Here is an 18,248-nt window from a genome sequence, read left to right as displayed (position 1 = left end):
GCCACACGGTTTTCTTCTAGGAAAAGACTTCCTCCCAGCTTTATGTGCCAAACTGAAATGCTCGAACAACCTCCAAGGAAGACACAGAGGAGTGGGTCAGGTCAAGGAAGGCCAACGCCGCACATGGCGCATCTTCTCCGGAGAGGAGCAGGCGGCAGACCAGGGGCGACCCAGGAGAACGCTCAGCACCGGCGGATGGGAGAAAGCAGGGTGTGAGAGTACCTCCACCAGTACAAGGACCTAAAAAAGGACGCCAAGACCCAGGAGGACAGGAGAAAGTGAAAACAGCTGGTAGAAACTATTCTGGCTGTGAGACCGGTGATTCGTCCTCTAACATCTTCTTGCTGTTTATTGTCTTCAGAATACCCGGGGAAAAGGGGAAGAATGAGTGTTGCTATGAGGTATTAAAGTTATGCGTGCAATACCTGCTGCCCTAAGTCAGACATGGCCCCATAATGTTTAATCAGGCACAGAGCCGTTTCAGCCCAGTATCCAGGTTAATCAAAGCCTTGGAAATGTGGAAGGTTAATTTACACGGAGCCTGACACAGTGAAAGACACTAGAGGAGCCTCTTTCTATGTTTCATTTCATAAGGAGGCTGAGAAAGGAAGGACCCGTCTACTCAATGATGTTTTTGCCTTAAACCAAAGCTAGCCCACTCCTAGACGGGGACACTGTCCCAGGGTCAAGGTGCGGTTCCCTGGAAAGCGCGGGCCTGACTGCGGGCAGCGCTCTGCTCGAGGCTGGCTACCGTTTCCATGCAAGCAACCGTCCAATTTAGCAGCAGCCAGAAATCCAGACTTATGGTGCAATCTCATTTCTAAGCAGTGACAACCAATTCAAAAGTTAGAGAAATCACTGAGAACGAACAAAAGATCTGAAGGCTGGACATGGCCTGCTGGCTGCCAAAGGAATACTCGAAATGCACTACACCAGGGATGGCTGACCTTTGGAGTCAAGTGGCCATCAAGGAGACTCCATCTGAGGAAGCGTGGGTGTGCTCAAGTATAATGGGGAGGGACAAGAGGAAATCCAGCTGACTTCCACGCCATCTGGGCTGACAGCTACACGACGCACCCAAACTGCACCCGGTCCCCTCTCCGGCCTCAGTAACTCTGTGGGGGGCATGCTATTCCATTCTGCAGCTGGGTCAGGAATGCAGTCCTTGCTCCATGAGACTGTCTACTCCCTGTTCTGTCTTCCTCAGGCCAGCAGCTCAGAACGGACACACATCTCTGACAAAACAGTCTTCCAGGCACTTCTTCAGGCCTGGTTAGGAAGCACAGGTTCTTGGTGACGCTGGAGCTGGGTGGGCCTGTCCTCTGCCACCGCCAGACCATGTTAGAGATGCCAGTCCTGCCCACAGCCGACCTCACACCATACTGTGCTCTCCGATGAGCTGACAGGCCTAAGCCTACAATGCCACTCTAAAAACCCAGCTGTTACCCTCGTGAGAATTCAGTTCTGTGCTAAAACCCACCTGTGACCCACGCGAGCAGGAGCAGCTACGTTACCTGGCCACGAAGCTGGCAGTCTTGTCAACGATGTTCCTGACCTCCGGAGGAGGGTAAATAATACCCACCACGGGCTTGGATGGGGTAGAATCCTCCTTTGAAGATGCTTCTTCTTCTGTGGGCTGTGAAAACAGGAAAAGGAAGGCCTTTAAGTCTCTGGCTTAGTGTCGAATGCCAACCGTTAAACTCCTCTAGGATATTACTGAGAACACAGACTCTCTCCCATTCAATTCATCACGACCTCCTCAAGTTCGGAACCTCTGCTCCCGAAGAACCACTTCTCTCAACAGCTCTGGGCGTGCACGGGACTCTCCCAGGGACCAATGAGAACAGCGGCCTCCCTGGCTCCCCTCGCTGGACCACCTCTGCAACACTGGGAGTCTGCATTTTCACCAAGCGTCCAGGTGACTCAGATGTGTGGCGGGGGGAACGATGGGACATCGATCTGACCACATTCTGAGAAACCAGAATCCAGAAGGCCGTGTGTGTATCCCCACACCCTTGGATGTGCCTAATACAGGATATTTCACCACCGTCTGCTGAATAAACAAATGGGAAACTCCTTGCTGGCCACTCCTGCCTCGAATGCCGTTTCCCTCGACACCCATTCTACGGTCTAAACCACCATTTAACGTTCAAGAGGTCTGTGAAACCACTGGAATGCTCAGCATTAACTGCCCTATAAGTTCCAACACTCTCTCCTCAACAGCTTCTTCCTCTAACAAAGGGCCAAGCCTCCCATGTTAGAAAGCTTCTCCGCCGCCCTCACCTTCCTGACTGCTACCACCTTCCCCCAGCCCTCCCCTGGTAGCTCAACAGCCCGTGTGCCCTCAGGCTTGTCGCCCCCACTTCCTCACCTCCCACCTGATCCCCATTCCTATCAAGGGCTCTTGTCCAAGTCAAGAAAGACAGCCTACGGCCAACTACTGTGGTTATCTGGCCGTGCGACCAGTGACCACCCCGTCACAAGAGCCGCACCTCCTGGGCCCTATCCTCACCTGTCTCTCTTGCCCACCGTCCCACCCAGGTCTCCCTCCTGGCTCCCGTTTCACCCCCTGCCCTATAATGTGAGTGTCCCCCAAATTCTGTCCTCTTTTCAGACTCACACTGTCCTCAGTAGGCACTGACAGAGCATCCCCCACTTTCCCAGCACCGCTAGGCCGCACCATCCTGCCCACACCAACGCCCCCCGTCACTCTCACGTGGCCACAGAGCTGTAAGAGCCACGGTCCCAGGCACTTTCATCTCCAACCACCTTCCTCGTGGACAGCCAACCGTGCCTCCAGTCACCCAGGGCAGAAACATGGGTCTCTTCTCCTTTCCTTAACCTCCACATTCAGCGGTAAGGAACACTTCTCAAGCACAGAGTAGGTTTCACATACTTCTCTGAGCACTTTAAGCATATTACATCTATAAGCCTTACAGAGCCCTGTGATGTTAAGGATTCTTACTACTGGCATTCTACAGATGACAACCTGAGGAATGGAGACTTCTCCCTGCAGAGGCCCACGTGACAGAACCGGGATTCCAACGCATTGGTTTAGAGGAGAGCCTGCACCATCAGCATCTCATCTTTCGTGATGTCAGTGCCCTCTGCCCCACACCCCAGCCACAGTGTAGGCCAGGTCCTCGTCTTTCAAATAACATGACCAATCGTTCCTCTGAGCAATTCTCCACATCACTGTCTACCTCCATTTCTGCAACACAAACATGTCAATTTCCAGCTTACATCCGTTCTTCTTCTCCCAAAAGCCTGCTAGGAAAAGTTCAAATCCCCAGTAATACAGCTCTTAAGTAGCACTTTCCCAACTCCATGCTTTAACCTTCTTTACCCTTGACCAGAGGCACTGTTTGATTCCGACCTCAGTATCTCTGCACTTAAGTGGCTTTACCTGGCTTATTTTTCCCCAAATACTGGGAAAATGCCAGGGTTACAGAGGTACTTGCAGTGGTCAACAGATAGGATATGCTCAATAAATAAATTTGCTGAATGAATACAGAATGGTATTTGCCTGCCCCATCACCTACCTGGTGAACTACTGATTCATCCTTCTGAACACAGCTTACACTCCCATGGGCTTCGCCTACCTTAAGCTCTCCTCTAGCCCATCAAAGCAATGTTGATTAGAATCGCTGCCTCCACTGTTTAAAATAGCCAAGCATGGAAGGGCTTCCCTGAGAGCTCAGCTGGTAAGGAATCTGCCTGCAGTGCAGGAGATCCCAGTTTGATTCCTGGGTTGGGAAGATCCCCTGGAGAAAGGACAGGCTACCCACTGCAGTATTCCTGGGCTTCCCTGGTGGCTCAGACAGTAAAGAATCCACCTGCAATGCAAAAGACCTGGGTTCGGTCCCTTAGTTGGGAAGACCCCTGGAGGAGGGCATGGCAACCCACTTCAGTATTGCGTGGAGAATCCCCATGGACAAAGAAGCCTGGACTACAGTGCATGGGGTTGCAAAGTCAGACACAACTAAGCAACTAAGCACAGCAGGCAGCACAGGACACGGAAGCAAATACCATTCAAACATCCATCGACAGATGAACGGAAGAAGAAGATGTGGTACACATATATGATGGAATATTACTCAGCCACTAAAAAGAATGAAATAATGCCATTCACAGCAACATGGATGGACTCACAGTGGCATACTGAGGGAAGTAAGTCAGAGAAGGAGAAGTACCGTATGGCATCCCTTAGATCAGATCGGATCAGTCGCTCAGTCGTGTCCGACTCTTTGCGACCCCATGAATCACAGCACGCCAGGCCTCCCTGTCCATCACCAACTCCCGGAGTTCACTCAGACTCACGTCCATCGAGTCAGTCATGCCATCCAGCCATCTCATCCTCTGTCGTCCCCTTCTCCTCTTGCCCCTAATCCCTCCCAAAATGAAATGATATAAATGAACTTACAAAACAAAAAGAGACTAACAGACTTCGAAAACAAATTTATGGTTACCAGGGGGGAGGAATAGTTAGGGAGTTTGGGAAGGTCATGTATACACCACTATATTCCAAATGGATAACCAACAAGGACTTACTGTATATCACAAGTGGTAGCCTGCATGGGAGTGGAGTTTGGGGAAGAACAGATACATGTATATGCATGGCTGAGTCCTTTGCTTTTCACCTGAAATTACCACAACACTGATAATCAGCTATCAGATCAGATCAGATCAGATCAGTCTCTCAGTCGTGTCCGACTCTTTGCGACCCCATGAATCGCAACACGCCAGGCCTCCCTGTCCATCACCAACTCCCGGAGTTCACTCAGACTCATGTCCATCGAGTCAGTGATGCCATGCAGCCATCTCATCCTCTGTCGTCCCCTTCTCCTCCTGCCCCCAATCCCTCCCAGCATCAGAGTCTTTTCCAATGAGTCAACTCTTCGCATGAGGTGGCCAAAGTACTGGAGTTTCAGCTTTAGCATCATTCCTTCCAAAGAAATCCCAGGCCTGATCTCCTTTAGAATGGACTGATAATCAGCTATACTCCGATACAAAATAAATAGTTGTTCAAAAAGAATTCCTGCCTCATTCCTACTACCCGTACTTTATCACTCTGCAATTACTGACCCCCGTCTTCCTCCTTAGCTGATTGAAATCTTTTTAAGGGCTGTCTGAAACTGCATCATTTACGGTGACTGAGACGATAAATATATTTACTAAGTATTCTCTCTTATCTGTCTCCCCACTAGTCCGTGACCTTCCTAAGTCACGAACTGTGCTTCACTCATTTGGCTAACATCGTAGCCTGGCACGGTGCTGGGCTTACAGTAAGCACAAAACAAACGCTGAGAGTTAACATTCAAAGATGTACCGTGCAGGCTGGGTAATTAGGGACTCCAGGGCAAAGGCCCAATTAACCACACAAGACCGGAGGATGCGCTAAACAGGGCTTCTCAAACGTTAATGAATCACCGTGGGATCTTATTAAAAACGCAAATTCTGATTTCAGAAGATCTGGGGTGGGAAATCAGCATTTCTAATCCACCCAAGTGCCGCTGGTCCGCGGACCTCAAGGTTGAGAACCACGGTTCTAACAAGGCTTCTTCCGCTAGCCGAAGGCAGGCGGGAAGCGCGCTGCCTCTTGGGACTTGGAGTCCCCCGAAATCCTCCTAAGCGGCAGCTCCTTCCTGCACGAGTTAGGAGCGCCCGCGTCGGAGGGGAGGGCCCAGGCCTGCTCAAGCGGCCGGTGGAGGTGCAGACCTCGCCGTACCTGTTTGGGCTCGGTGGCCGCGGGCGGCGGCGGGGGCACCGCCTGCACGGGTCCGGCCGGCATGACTGCGACGCTCAGGGCTGCCAGTCCGCCTCGGTGTAGGTGAGCGGTGCGGCGTCAAAGCGCCTTCCCCGCACCAACAGTACGACAAGCTCTCAAGATGGCGGCAGCCGACCGAATTGTCACCGAGGGGGCGATGCTGACGCACGTCCGGACCCGCCCCTTCTCCGTGACGTCACTTCCCGCCCTTCCCGCGAGCGAGACGCCGTTGCCATGGCAGCGGTCAAGGAGCCGGGCTAGGTTTTGCACTGGATCACCGGAGCTGCAGGAGCGCCTGGGGGCGGTTCCAAGAACCCGCCAGACACAGGGGCTGAGGCTGCGACGCCGGAGACTGGTGAGACTTTTTACATCTCCCGCCCCAACGCCCGGACCCCCCTCCTTTACTCTGCCAGGCCATTTCCCCTCTCCCTCCGACCCCGCCTTCTAAGTCCCGGGTTCTCTCCCATTGGCCTCCCACTTTGGCCAAATCTCCGCCTGCCTATTCTTCCAAGCTCCTCTTTGCTTCAGGTCCACGTACTCCAGACCCCTTCCCAAGTCTCAGTCCCTAATTCCCACTGGTCCCTTTTCCCGAGGTCCTGTCTTTTCCAGTTCCACCCCCGCCTTCCATAGTCCCGCCCTCGAACCGGGTGGACCAACTCAGATCTAGGTTTCTCCTTTAGGCTCCACCCCTCACGTCTGCAGGTTGGTCCCTGCGGGCCACTTCCCCGCCCCTAGCACACCCCGACCCCCCTCTTTTCGCTTCTCCTCCTGGGGGCTTCTCCTCCCTTTCCCCTCTCCCCTCCCTCGTAACTCCAGAATGTGTCTGGCTCTGAAGCCTTGCCTGGACTTCAATTTCTTCACCGATGAAATGGGGGTGTGGCGGGGGTAGTGACAGGAAAAGATGCCCTCCCAAGTCTCCTCCCATGTCTCTTTCTCACACCATAGCTGGTTGATGTTAGTGTTACTGTTAACGTTGAATTATAACGATAGTTAGGATTTATTGAACATGTACCATGAGCTAGATAGACTCTGTGCCAAACACTACATGTATTCCATCATTTATTTCCCAGAGCAACTCATTTACAGATCCTCAATTTACATGGTGGAGTGGGAATCCAAACCCAGGCCTTTCTTACTGTTCTACTAGTGCAGTTACTTGCTTTGTCTTCACTGAATTCCTTCAGTATCCCCCGGGGTATCCAGGCAGTTAGCAATCCTGAGTCAGAGACTGACGCTGCTATATAGATGGGTTTAGAGTTTCCAAAGCATTTCCATGGGTTCACTGGTCAGGATATGTGAAAACACTCAATTGTGTCTGACTCTTTGCAACCCCATGGACTGTAGCATACCAGGCTCCTCTGCCCATGGAATTTTCCAGGCAAGAGTACTGGAGTGGGTTGCCATTTCCTTCTCCAGGGGATCTTCCTGACCCGGAGATCGAACCCAGGTCTCCCTCATTTCAGGCAGATGTCTGAGCCACCAGGGAAGCCCACTGGTCAGGAGGTAGGCATAATCTTTACCTGAGGGGTAGGGTCCCAGGGCTTAAGACAAAGAAGGGATCTGAATGTTGAACAGGAGTGAAGGAAAGGTTTCTTCACTCTCTGTGGGTTAAAATCCACCTTGGGCTGAGGGACCTATGGAGAGGCAAGGTTACCAGCTGCTCCCACCCCAGGGTAGTGGTGGCTCAGTTAGTGTCATCATTTGTGTGACCTCAGAAGCAGTGCAGGGAAGCTTCAGGCTGAGGGTTCTCCTCAAGACCCAGGAATGATGGAGAAAGCTTGTGTCCAGTGCTCCTTCACTTCACACACACACACGTGGTTCTCAAACCAGGCTTATATGTGCAAATTGCCGCTGTTCGGAAGAAATGATGTAGGGTAACCTCGGATGTTTTTTCAGTGTTGTGTTCTCCTCTTGTATATTCTGCTGCTTTGGCATTTGCTGCTGCTCATCAGGATCAGAATCTGGGGCCTTCCCTGGTGGTCCAGTGGTTAAGAATCCACCTTCCAGTTCAAGGGTTGCAGGTTTAATCCCTGATGGGGGAACTAAGACTCCACATACCAAGGGGCTAACTAAGCCCACCCGCCACAGCTACCGAGCCCATATGCCACAACTAGAGAGTCAAAAATAAATAAATATTTTTAGAAAAGAACCATGATCTAACATCTGGCCCCAGAGGGACACTGTAGTTATTTGAGGGCGAACAGGTTACTGTGTCTTTGTGTCTACACAAGCAAGCTCCTGAGTTCCAGGTCCTTTACCTCCTGAGAACCCCTCCTCCCACGGTGGGATTTCTTGCTTGCTTTATTTATTTCCTTCTTGCAGTTCCAGGAAGGGAAACCGGAATGTTTCAGTCAGTTTTTCCATTTGTTTCTGCCTCATCCTTTGGGGACATAACATCTCATGGGTGATATCTCGTGAGACGTCATCACTAGGGCAACATACGTACGTGGGACGTTGACCTGTGTGTGTGTGACCTGTGTGTATTTCCACCTATATCACCCCACCTGTGGGTGGAACTGCTGTACTGTCACACCCATGACTTACTCCCTGCAGAGACCCTCAGCCATAGGTGGCTCTTGCTGGTGGACTGGGCTGTGTGCCCTGCTCTGTCCCTATTCTTTAAAGACAGTGCCCAGCACATAGTAGGTACTCAATCACCATTTTTTTTGTCCGCTTACTGAACACTGGATCTGACCCCCTACCCTGCTCTGTCCAATGCAGTAGCCACCAACCCATGTGGTGCTGTATTTGAAAATGGTGGCTGGTCCAAATTGGGATGTGCTGTCCATGTCACATACACATTGGATTTTTGAGACAATATCTTTATACTGATTTCACATTGAAGAGATATTTTCGGTACATTAAGTTAAATAATGTATGTTATTAAAATTAATTTACCTCTTTCTTTTTACTTTTTTTTTTTAATGTGGCGAGTATAGAATTTTCAGTCCTGTATGTGGCTTGCATTGTATTTCTTTTAGACAGTGCTTTAGACAGTATTTCTTTTAGACTCCTAGAGCAGCACTGCCTGAAGTCAGAGCAGAGATGTTGGACGCAAGAATGCCAGCTCCCTGAGTGACCTCGGCCTAGCCCCCTAACTTCCCAGAGCCTCAGTTCCCTCATCTGTTTAAAGGAGGTGGATTTGGGGAGTGACACCCAGCAGGTCCCGTGGTCAGAGCCAGCAGTGCCCTGAGCTCAAGGCCAGCGGCCCTCACTGCTTCTCCCGCTTGGGGCAGCCCGCTTCTTCCACGGCAACCTCCTCCCAGGAAGCCCTCCCAGAGTGCACACTCCCTCACTCTCCCTTAATCTACTCCCAGGGACTGAAGGGCTGGACACGGGAAGCCAGGCCACTAACTGAGCATCTGACCTTGAGCCCCAGAGCCGGCAGGCAGGTCCAAGAGCCGGGCACACTCAGACATCCAGCTCCACGGACAGACACCTGTAGAGACGTGAGGACAGGGCCAGTCCTCTGGGAGGCTGGCTGGCCCTCAGGAACTACCCTGGGGCCCTCTGGGTTTCCCTGCCCCTGTGGGTGCAGGCAGGCCCTAGGGTCCCCGCCCAGGTGGCCAGGTCACACTGCAGTGGGAGAGGTGTGACTCAGAGGAAACAGATGGGCACAGGTTCAGAAATGAGTGCCCGCATGGGAACTGCCACTTGTAGCCAATGGTGTGCGGAGTGGAGGGGACGGGAGCGGAGAGAGGACAAGGGGAGGGGTGTACCCAGGGGCGGCCTTTCTCCCCAGAGCCAGAGAGAGTCCCGGGGGGCAGCCGGCCAGTGTAATGTGGTCAGGTAGGCTTGGCCCAGATCTCCATAGCAGAAGTGGATCAGATTCCAGCGGGTAGGCCCGTGGCCCAGCTGGCAGCTGCAGGAGCAGCCCAAGCAGGAGACAGTGGCCAGGGGTGGCCCAGCACTCCCCGTCATGCTATAGCTACGGCTCTCTCTCAGTTGTCAGCAGCTTGTCCAGGGTTTTGCTCAGAGAGGGGTGGCCAGCAGGTACATCCTCCTGCACAGCTGTATAAATAAATAAAAATAAATGGGCTTCCCCGGTGGATCAGAGGTAAAGAATCCATCTGTGATGCAGGAGACACAAGAGACTCGGGCTCGATCTCTGGGTTGGGGAGATCCCCTGGAGGAGGAAATGACAACCCACTCCAGTATTCTTGCCTGGGAACACAGCTGTTAGGCACCCAGCATTTAGCAGGGGCCTGGCACACAGGTCCTCAGAGGAGCTGTGGACCGATGGACTCGGCCGTATGGGCATGAGGTGGGGCAGATGAGAGGGAGGCTTGTGAGGTCACCCACAAGCAGGTCCCGAGGGGGCCAGGCATCAGACTTCTCCCCGCTGTTGAGGTTGGATTTCAGCAGGTTTTCTGGGGCTTCCAGAAGCTTCCCCCAGCAGCAGCCATGCAGCTCTGGCTCGGGGGGGCCCTCTCTGCCCCACCTCAGGAGCCACGAGGATGGCGCACCTGCTGGGCAGCCCGGCCTGCATGGACAGCCTGCGCAAGGACCTTACCGACCTGCAGGGCGCCATCGTCGACGTGTTCTCCCGCGCCGGGCCCGTGCGCTTCCCCTCCTGGAAGTTCCCCGACCGTGCGGCCTGTGACCTGGACATGGTGGCCCTGCTGGAGCACTACGACCACGTGCCGGGCGACCCCGAGTTCACGCAGCTGGCCCACGCTGTGCTGCTGGAGCTGGTCATCGACAGGTGAGGGCCTCGCCGGAACCTGCTCACCGCAGGATGCCGGCCCCCGCCCCTCAAAGCCCAGCAGCAGCCCGGGAGCCCCCTCCAGCACCAGCGGTGACAGCCATCACCTTTGAGTGCGTGCCATCCAGGGACAGGTCAGCTCAGGCCCTCACGGCACCCGCTCCACCCGCGACATGCCGCGTCGCGCCGTGTCTCACCATCCATCTTCAGGGAGTTGCCAGCCACCCCGTCGGTCCACGTGGCACCGCGGCTCCGCCACCTGCTTCTCCAGCTGCCTCTTAGGGTTTCTGCACGCCGAGGATGCTACGTCTGCTGCTCAGAGTCTCCACCACAGGCTCTATCCTGTCCCTTCTCTGTGTCACGGCACCAGACACAGGGTGCACTTGTCCACACCCTGGCCCTGCTGGGAAGAGGTCACTGGACTCCCCCCCGCAGCACCATGGCTTCTACAGCGTCGTTCACGTTAGCAGGGTCATCGGCCTCCACTCCCTGGCGACCGCAGCCCAGGTTCCACGTGCTCCAAACCTTGCATGCTAACGAGGTCACGGGCTGACAGGCGGGGACCCCAGTGGCTTGGGGATGACCTGCCTGGGGACAAAGAGCCCCAGGGTAACCACTCAGAGGCCTAGAGGAGCTGTGGGCGGGAAAGCACTTCTGGGACCCTATGAGGGGCTGAAGGGGTGTGAGCCCAGAACACACCCCCCTTCCTCCGCTGCTGCACCCTCTCCCAGGAAGGCCCCACCACTCCTTCCTGGACGGGTCAGGCCCTACCTGCCAGGCACAGCCTAGTCTACCCATGGCCTTCTGGGAAGCTGGTGCTGACATGTCTTCCCAGCCCTCACCTGGCCGCTCTGTCCAGGCCACCCTCTGCCTGCCCCACCCCACCCCCAGGCTGCTCATTCATTGTCACAATTCACAGAGGAGGACACCTCGGCCAGAGAGGGGCATGGCTGGGAGGCGCTCAGCACCCCCTCCCCCAGTCCCTGCCTGCCCAAGGCCCCGGGGGGTTTGGACAGCCCTCCTATATCTGCAGCAACCGAAAGTCACTTTTCTGCCCGTTCTGTCTTGTAAACACAGTTCCTTCGTCTTCTTTTAAAACAGCCAGGTTCCCATGCAAATACGTGCATCTCTCCCCAACACCCTTTACCTTAAAATTAGCCCCTCACTCAGGGTAGGAGAGGGACCTACCTCTCTCCCTCCAGCCTCTGCTGTCTCAGAAGCAGCTCGTCACACAGGAGAAGCCCCCCCACCCCCCGCAACACACACACACACCTAGAATCAGGAGACCACAGGGCGCGCTGCCCCGCGCCCTAACCCTGAGGCATGTGCAGCCTCCCCCATGAGGGGCTTCAGCACTGTCCTCTGTGAGGTAAAGGCTCTGAGCCCCATGACGTACGGCGGCCACTCAGCCAACACTTCCTGAGTACCGAGGACACAGTTGAGGCAAAGCCCAGCCTCCCAGAGTCTCCCAGTCCAGTGGGGAGCAGCCGGGCAGAAGTGCTGCCACCCAGGTGGCCCCAAAGAGGCCCCAAGCTTGGCCTTCAGGGAGGGCTTCCTGGAGGAAGTGGCTCTTGGGTTGTGCAGAGCATACTGTGAGATGCTCCGAGCCCCTTAGGCCCAGGCCAGTCTCCAGAGCTGGAGGCCACTGGTCATGTGGTGCCAGGGTGTGTTGGCACCAGGGTCTGCCCCAGTCGACCCTACCGTCTCTGCCCACAGGCTCCTGCTGCTGCTTCAGAGCTGCGCGAGCTACCTGGAGAACCTGACCTTGGAGCAGATAGTGCCCCCGGCCCGGGCTGCAGGGCCCTGCATGTCTGTGGGACTCACAGTACGACGCTTCTGGAACAGTCTGCTGAGGCTGGGCATGCTCAGCCAGCAGGCAGCCCTCCAGGTGCGTCCACCACTCCCCTTCCCCAACTGCGGTCACCCTCACGCCAGCCCATCAGCCCCAGCTGCCTTGTCCACCAGGTGAGCAGTGTGCCCGCTGCTGGCTCCACTCTGGAAGGTAGCAATGCAGGCCTTGAGGGTCACATTTGGGCCGCCCAGCTCTGTAGTTTACACTGTGGGACTTTGGAAAACTCCTACCCACTCTGAACTTAAGTTTGTTCATCTGTGCAGTGGGAGTGATGACAGTCCTTACCTCCCAGGGCATGTTTGAGTAATGGGGATTATGAAAGTGCTAGTCACTCAGTCATTTCTGGCTCTCTGTGACCCCATAGAGTGTAGCCCGCCAGGCTCCTCTCTCCATGGGAATTCTGTAGGCAAGAATACTGGAGTGGGTAGCCATTCCCTTCTCCAGGGGAATTTTCCAGACCCAGGGATGGAACCTGGGTCTCCCACATTGCAGGCAGATTCTTTACCATCCGAGTCCCCAGGGAAGCCCCGATGGGGTTTACAATGAGCCCCGTTTGTCTTGGGTCACCCCATAACCCTCACAACCACCTGTGGGCAGGACCACTGTCACCATAACGGGAAGGAGACCAAAACCGAGAGTGGCTTCAGTGACACGCAAGCACATGGGTCCACCCAGCAAGGGCCCCGCGCCCGGCAGCTGTGTCTGTCACCGTGTCACTCCCAGTGCCAGGCAGGTACCCGCATCGACCTGGGCTTAGTAACGGAGGCAGCAGAGAGGAGAAGGCGCGCTCCCATTCACGCTGCTGCCAGATACCGTCTGAGGGGCTGAGCATTGGGCGAGGCTGCTGTCACAGAAATCCCCGGGGGTCACCACCCAGGCCTGTCTCCCTTACCTGCCTTCCCTTTCTTTCCCTGACCACAGAAAAGGGCAAACCAAGGAGAAACCCTCACCTCCAAGCCCACAGCCAAGGGCGAGCCAGCCGGGAGCCCGGAACTGGGGACCGCCCAGCTCGTCAAGCCACCCTCCCCAGTGCCAGGCCTGCCCCAGGCCTGCCCAGAGCGGGACAGCCTCCCCATCAGCGTCTCGCTGCGGCGTCCAGGCCGGACGGCCGAGAACACCAGGAGTGTCCACTCCCAGACCATAGAGACGGCCCTGGTGCCCTGTGACGCGTGCACCAGCGTCCAGAGCAGCCTGCGGGAGGTGGGCAAGGTGGTCGTCAACCTGTGTCAGAGCCAGAACCTGCCCTCGTCGCTGGGCCGCTTCCAGCAGCTGGTGCGGGACAGCATGGGGCACAGGCCGCTGCCGGCCGCCACCGTGGGCCTCTGGGCGGCCGAGCAGAGCAAAGACCTGGCATGCCTCGGCAAGCTCGTGGGGCTCCTCAGGGCCCAGCTGGAGGAGGCCGAGGGCCAGAAGGATAGGCTGAGGATGCAGGTGGGCGAGCTGGAGCAGGCCCTGCAAGAGGAGCAGGCGGCGTGGCAGCAGCAGGCCCAGGAAGCCGAGCAGCGCCGGGCCCAGTGGGAGCGCGAGAGGCAGCAGCTGCTCGCAGGTCAGCCCCCGAGGCCGGGCCCCCAGCGCTGGGCCCTGCCGCCCTCAGAGCGTGGGCTCCCCCAGGAGCCGACCCTGCAACAAGGGTGTGGAAGAAACCTAGGCTGGGAGTGGGCTGGAGACGCAGGGTATGGAAGGCAGGGGAAGGGATGCACTCCCCAGGCCGGTTACCCTGCCGGCAGCCTGATCCCCATCCCGCTGGGGAACGCAGAAGCTCCTGGAGAACAGGAGTCGTCCCACCAGAGGGGCTGGGGAGCTGGGGGATTCATACACTCCTGTGGGTCACTGAAGGGAACTCCTGGTACCCCCAGCCAGCAGAGGCGCCCCTCCGGCCTCCGCAGAAGCCGTCAAGAGACACGGCCTTGGGCCTCACAGCGGGCCAGTCCCCATGGAGGTCGTGAAGCCTGAGGGAGCTAGGACGAGCTGCCGCCCTTTCTGAGCCACTCTGTCAACCCCCCGGGAGGACACGGAGGGCCAGAGAGGTGCAGACACATGGCAGCCACCCAAGAGAAAGCAGGGTGGAGGGGCCAGGCCTGCCAGCACCTCCCCAGAGCCCCTCCCAAGTGTCCCACCATGGCGTCGGGCACACTAGGCATGAAGCCCCCACCGAGTCCCGGGGAGCCTCTGAAGGGCCTCTCTCTCGCGGCTGCCACAGAAACAAGTGACCTCAAGACGAAGGTGGCCACTCTGGAGGGGGAGCTGAAGCAGCAGCGCGAGTCCACGCAGGCCGTGGGTGAGGAGTCCCGCCATGGAGCCTGGCACCATGAGCCCTGCCCTCGGTGGCCGGACCACCAGCCCCCCATCTCTGTCTCCCGGGCTTCGGGGGCAAAGCCAAGGGAACCACAGAGGAGGCTGGGACTGACCAGCCACACCGCTGCGTGATGCCACCTCCCACCCAGAGAGGGCCTTCTGTTTTCAGTACCCACCTTCGGGCAGGGCTCGGAGCCCCACTCTGTGGCTGAGGACAAACACCGAGGCCCAGAGATGTGCTGTGACAGTACCCCCAGGTCCCAGGTCCCAGGTCCCATCCTGAGGCAGAGGCCGTGCAGGGAGTCCCCAGCGCTCCCGGGCCCTGCCCCTTCCTACATGTGCTCCTTCCTGCAGAGAGCAAGGCCCAGCAGCTGCAGGCAGAGGCCGAGCACCGGTTGGAGGCCGAGCGGCAGGTGCAGCAGCTGGAGCAGCAGGTGGAGCTGCTGGCGGGGCGGCTGGACGGGGCCAGCCAGCAGATCCGTTGGGCCAGCACGGAGCTGGACAAGGAGAAGGCCCGCGTGGACAGCATGGTCCGCCACCAGGAGGTGAGGCTGGGGCCTCCTCCGCGCCTGGGCTCCCACAACAAAGGGTCTGGGGAGACAAAACTCCACCGAGGGGCGACATGCTGGAGACCTCAGAATTCCTGAGTGGAGATCCTGACCCGAAAGAAGTGGGCGGAGCCAGGCTGATGGGAGTCGGCCAACTGTTGTCCAGGGGGCGGGGTCTGCAAGCCTGGGGGCCTGGCCTCGCCCGGGGCTGCGGTCGGTCGGGCTCCCCTCGGCCCTCCACAACTCGCACTGCACCCCGGTGCACAGACGGGATGCAGCACAAGGGGGTGGGCTTGGGCACGGTCGCCTCCTGTGTCCCTTACGGCCTGCCTCTCGCCCACCCCCGGCTCAGTCCCTGCAGGCCAAACAGCGAGCCCTGCTGCAGCAGCTGGATAGCCTGGACCAGGAGCGCGAGGAGCTGCGGGGCAGCCTGGACGAGGCCGAGGCCCAGCGGGCCCACGTGGAGGAGCAGCTGCAGAGCGTGCAGGGCGAGAGAGAGCAGGGGCAGTGCCAGCTCCGGGCCCAGCAGGTGCGGGGCGGGGCGGAGGGCGGGGCCGGCTCCTCCCGGGGGCAGGGCTGCGAGCCGGTTCTCAGCTCGGAGCCTGCCCCGCCCCCAGGAGCTGCTGCAGAGCCTGCAGCGGGAGAAGCAAGGCCTGGAGCAGGCGACCACGGACCTGCGGCTGACCATCTCCGAGCTGGAGCGGGAGCTCGTGGAGCTGAGGGAGCGGGAAAGGCTGCTGGTGGCTTTCCCGGACCTGCACAGGCCCGCAGAGGCCCAGATCCAAAGTAGGGACCCCGGCTTGGTGCAGAGGACCTGGGGCCTGGGGCGGGCCGGCGGCTGGGGGCTTGTCTGGCCAGGACACTGGGGCCTGCAGCGAGGGTGGTGGGGGGTGCAGTCGTGTGGCCTCCAGAGGCCCCGTGACACGTGGGTGCTTTGTGTTGCCCACTCCTGGTGTGGACAGGGACACAGAGGCCCAGCAGTGAGGTGACCGCTCAGAGTCACACAGCCAAGTCCAGATGCCGGCTGGCTGCCTCTGTAGCCTGTGCCCTGTCACATGCCAGCCCTGGCTCAGCTTCCATGTCCCCCGTCCCGGCATCTCCCCAAACCACACCACAGGGCCAGCTCCAAGGGCGCAGTGACCCCAACTGTCCAGTGTCTGGGACCCCATGATATGGGAGTGCTAGGGACTCAGCTCGGAAGACCGGCTGCCAGGCCACCTGGGTTCTCGTCCCAACCCCTCCAGCCCCTAGAGCTCCGGGTGAATCCGGTGCAGAGCTGGCAGGATGATCCACTGCGATCTAGCTGGTCACGTAGGTCATCATTTCTGAGTGCTGGGCCTCGTGATGCCCTGTTGACCGCCCCACAGGCAGGTGACGAACCAGGAAACAGATAACAAGCGGCAGCAGCTTGCCTGGTTCACAGTCAGTGGGGAGTACCCATCCCCCAGCAGTGGGAAAGAACATCCTCGCTGAATTCCTGGCCCTCAAACCCAGGAGCTGGCCATGCCTTTGGGCGAGTCACTGTCTCTCAGGCCCTCCAAAAACGGGTAGCCTTGGAAGAGCTTCACTTCCTTACCTATTTGCTAAATCTTCAGTGAGTTCCAGTTCCCCCACCCCCACCCCAGCTCTCAAATTCTGCAAGGCTGCGGTCATCTCCCACAGGCAGGGGGCTACGGAGCAGGGGCAAGGCCTCAGGAGAAGGAAGGTGTGGGGGGCCCGGAGCACTGACCCCGCCCACTTCCCCGTGCGGCACGGTGCGTCTGCCCTCGGAACTGCTGTCCCGTTGGGCACGAGAGGCCGACCTGCTGGGGTGCGGTGCCAGGTGTGCGTCCCCACAGGCTCTGGTAACGTCACGGACGACATGGAGAGGCAGGTGCAGGCCAACGACATCCGCATCCGGGTCCTGCAGGAGGAGAATGGGCGGCTGCGGTCCATGCTGTCCAAGATCCGGGAGGTGGCCCAGCAGGGGGGCCTCAAGGTGGGCAGCATGGCTCCCCCGCCCGAGAGGGGCCGGCCCTGGGGACTCGGAAGGCCTTGGGCTTCCCCGGGGAACCCGCCGCCAGCCCTGCTCCCAGCACCTGGGGCCCTCCCGGCAGGTGGCTTTAGCTGTGCCTGCTGTGAAGCCTCCCACGATTCAGCCAAGCACGAGGGTGTCTATGTGTCCTCCCGCTCCAAGCCCCCTCCAGCCCTTTGAGCCTTTATTTCAAGTGCACCAGGAGCCTCGTCCAAAAGCAAACCTTCCCATGCTTAAGAGCTGACAGGCCCCAGGAGGCTCCCAAACCTGCCCCTCAGAGGAAGGGGTGGGCCACAGGTGCAAGCCACCCCCCACCCTCCATGGCACCCTCTCTGGTGGGTGCAGAGTGGGCCTGGGTCTTGCTGAGCTCGGTTTTCTTTGCAGCTGATCCCGGAGGACCAGCTCTGGGCCCCTCGCAGCAAGGGAATCCAGGGAGCAGAGCCCCCACTGCAGACAGCAAGGACGTCCCCGGGGTGAGTGAGGCTTTGTCAGAGGCCGGGCGCATGGCAGGTGGCGGGCGTGGGGGGAGCCCGCTCACTCACAGGGTATCTTGCCGTCTGGTCTTCCCTCAGGGGCCCGGGCAGGCGGCACCTGCCGGGCAGCAGGCCAGCCAGTGCAGGCAGGACCCTGCCGGGCCAGCCCCAGGCATCCCCGCCCCTGCGGCCCCACAGACGGCCCGGCGAGTCCTCCCCAGAGGATGCAACCTACCTGACCAACTGCGCCCAGAGCCCCATCCGCGCCTTGGCCAGGCTGAGGAGGAGACTGTCACCAAGCAGTGGCCGGGCTAGCCCTGCACACCAGCCCCAGGAGCGGCCCACGTAACCTGCCAGTTGGGGGGCAGGCTGCAGGGCAGGCAGCTGGCAACCCACCAGGTGTAATAAAGCCCAGGCCACCTGCCCACGGCAACCTTGGCCTTACTGCCTTCCTCTCTGTTCCTGAGTCCCCAGCCCTGTGGGTCACTGGCTGGCAGAGGCCTGGCACACCGCATGCCCTCTGTGGACAGGAACCTCCCGCCTTCCTCCTGACGGGCAACAGAGGACAAGGACACGCTGAGGGCACAAGGAGGC

At 58.2% G+C, this 18,248-nt stretch overlaps 2 protein-coding genes across 5 annotated transcripts in view; one reads left to right on the top strand and one right to left on the bottom strand.

Annotated features, from left to right (window-relative positions):
- The window catches only part of SF3A1 (splicing factor 3a subunit 1), a 19,310-nt gene extending 13,385 nt beyond the window's left edge, over nucleotides 1-5,925 (bottom strand). The window contains exons 1-2 of one of the 2 annotated variants that reach the window (XM_014478240.2): nucleotides 5,729-5,925; nucleotides 1,515-1,636 (exon numbers count right to left, since the gene is read on the bottom strand). In XM_014478240.2, coding sequence (XP_014333726.2) covers nucleotides 1,515-1,636; nucleotides 5,729-5,791 — 185 coding nt within the window. In that variant the 5' untranslated portion in view covers nucleotides 5,792-5,925. The remainder of the gene's footprint in view (nucleotides 1-1,514; nucleotides 1,637-5,728) is intronic. The other variant, XM_005887514.3, reaches the window with a different exon arrangement.
- On the top strand, nucleotides 5,889-18,248 carry CCDC157 (coiled-coil domain containing 157). 3 transcript variants are annotated; one of them, XM_070385856.1, is made up of 11 exons: nucleotides 5,889-6,122; nucleotides 10,291-10,472; nucleotides 12,189-12,360; nucleotides 13,246-13,870; nucleotides 14,525-14,602; nucleotides 14,974-15,164; nucleotides 15,520-15,696; nucleotides 15,785-15,953; nucleotides 17,006-17,145; nucleotides 17,566-17,654; nucleotides 17,754-18,248. In XM_070385856.1, exons 1-11 carry the CDS (start codon nucleotides 5,889-5,891, stop codon nucleotides 18,001-18,003), a joined length of 2,307 nt encoding a protein of 768 aa, XP_070241957.1. In that variant the 3' UTR covers nucleotides 18,004-18,248. The 3 variants fall into 3 exon arrangements, with proteins under 3 accessions (XP_070241957.1, XP_070241958.1, XP_070241959.1); XM_070385858.1 differs by having other exon boundaries at nucleotides 5,984-6,122; nucleotides 10,214-10,472; XM_070385857.1 differs by lacking the exon at nucleotides 14,525-14,602.

Source organism: Bos mutus, chromosome 17 (genome assembly GCF_027580195.1).
Source record: "Bos mutus isolate GX-2022 chromosome 17, NWIPB_WYAK_1.1, whole genome shotgun sequence".
Taxonomy (NCBI): Eukaryota; Metazoa; Chordata; class Mammalia; order Artiodactyla; family Bovidae; genus Bos; species Bos mutus.
The sequence above is the reverse complement of the archived record's forward strand: the minus strand, read 5'-3'. Positions and strand labels throughout refer to the sequence as shown.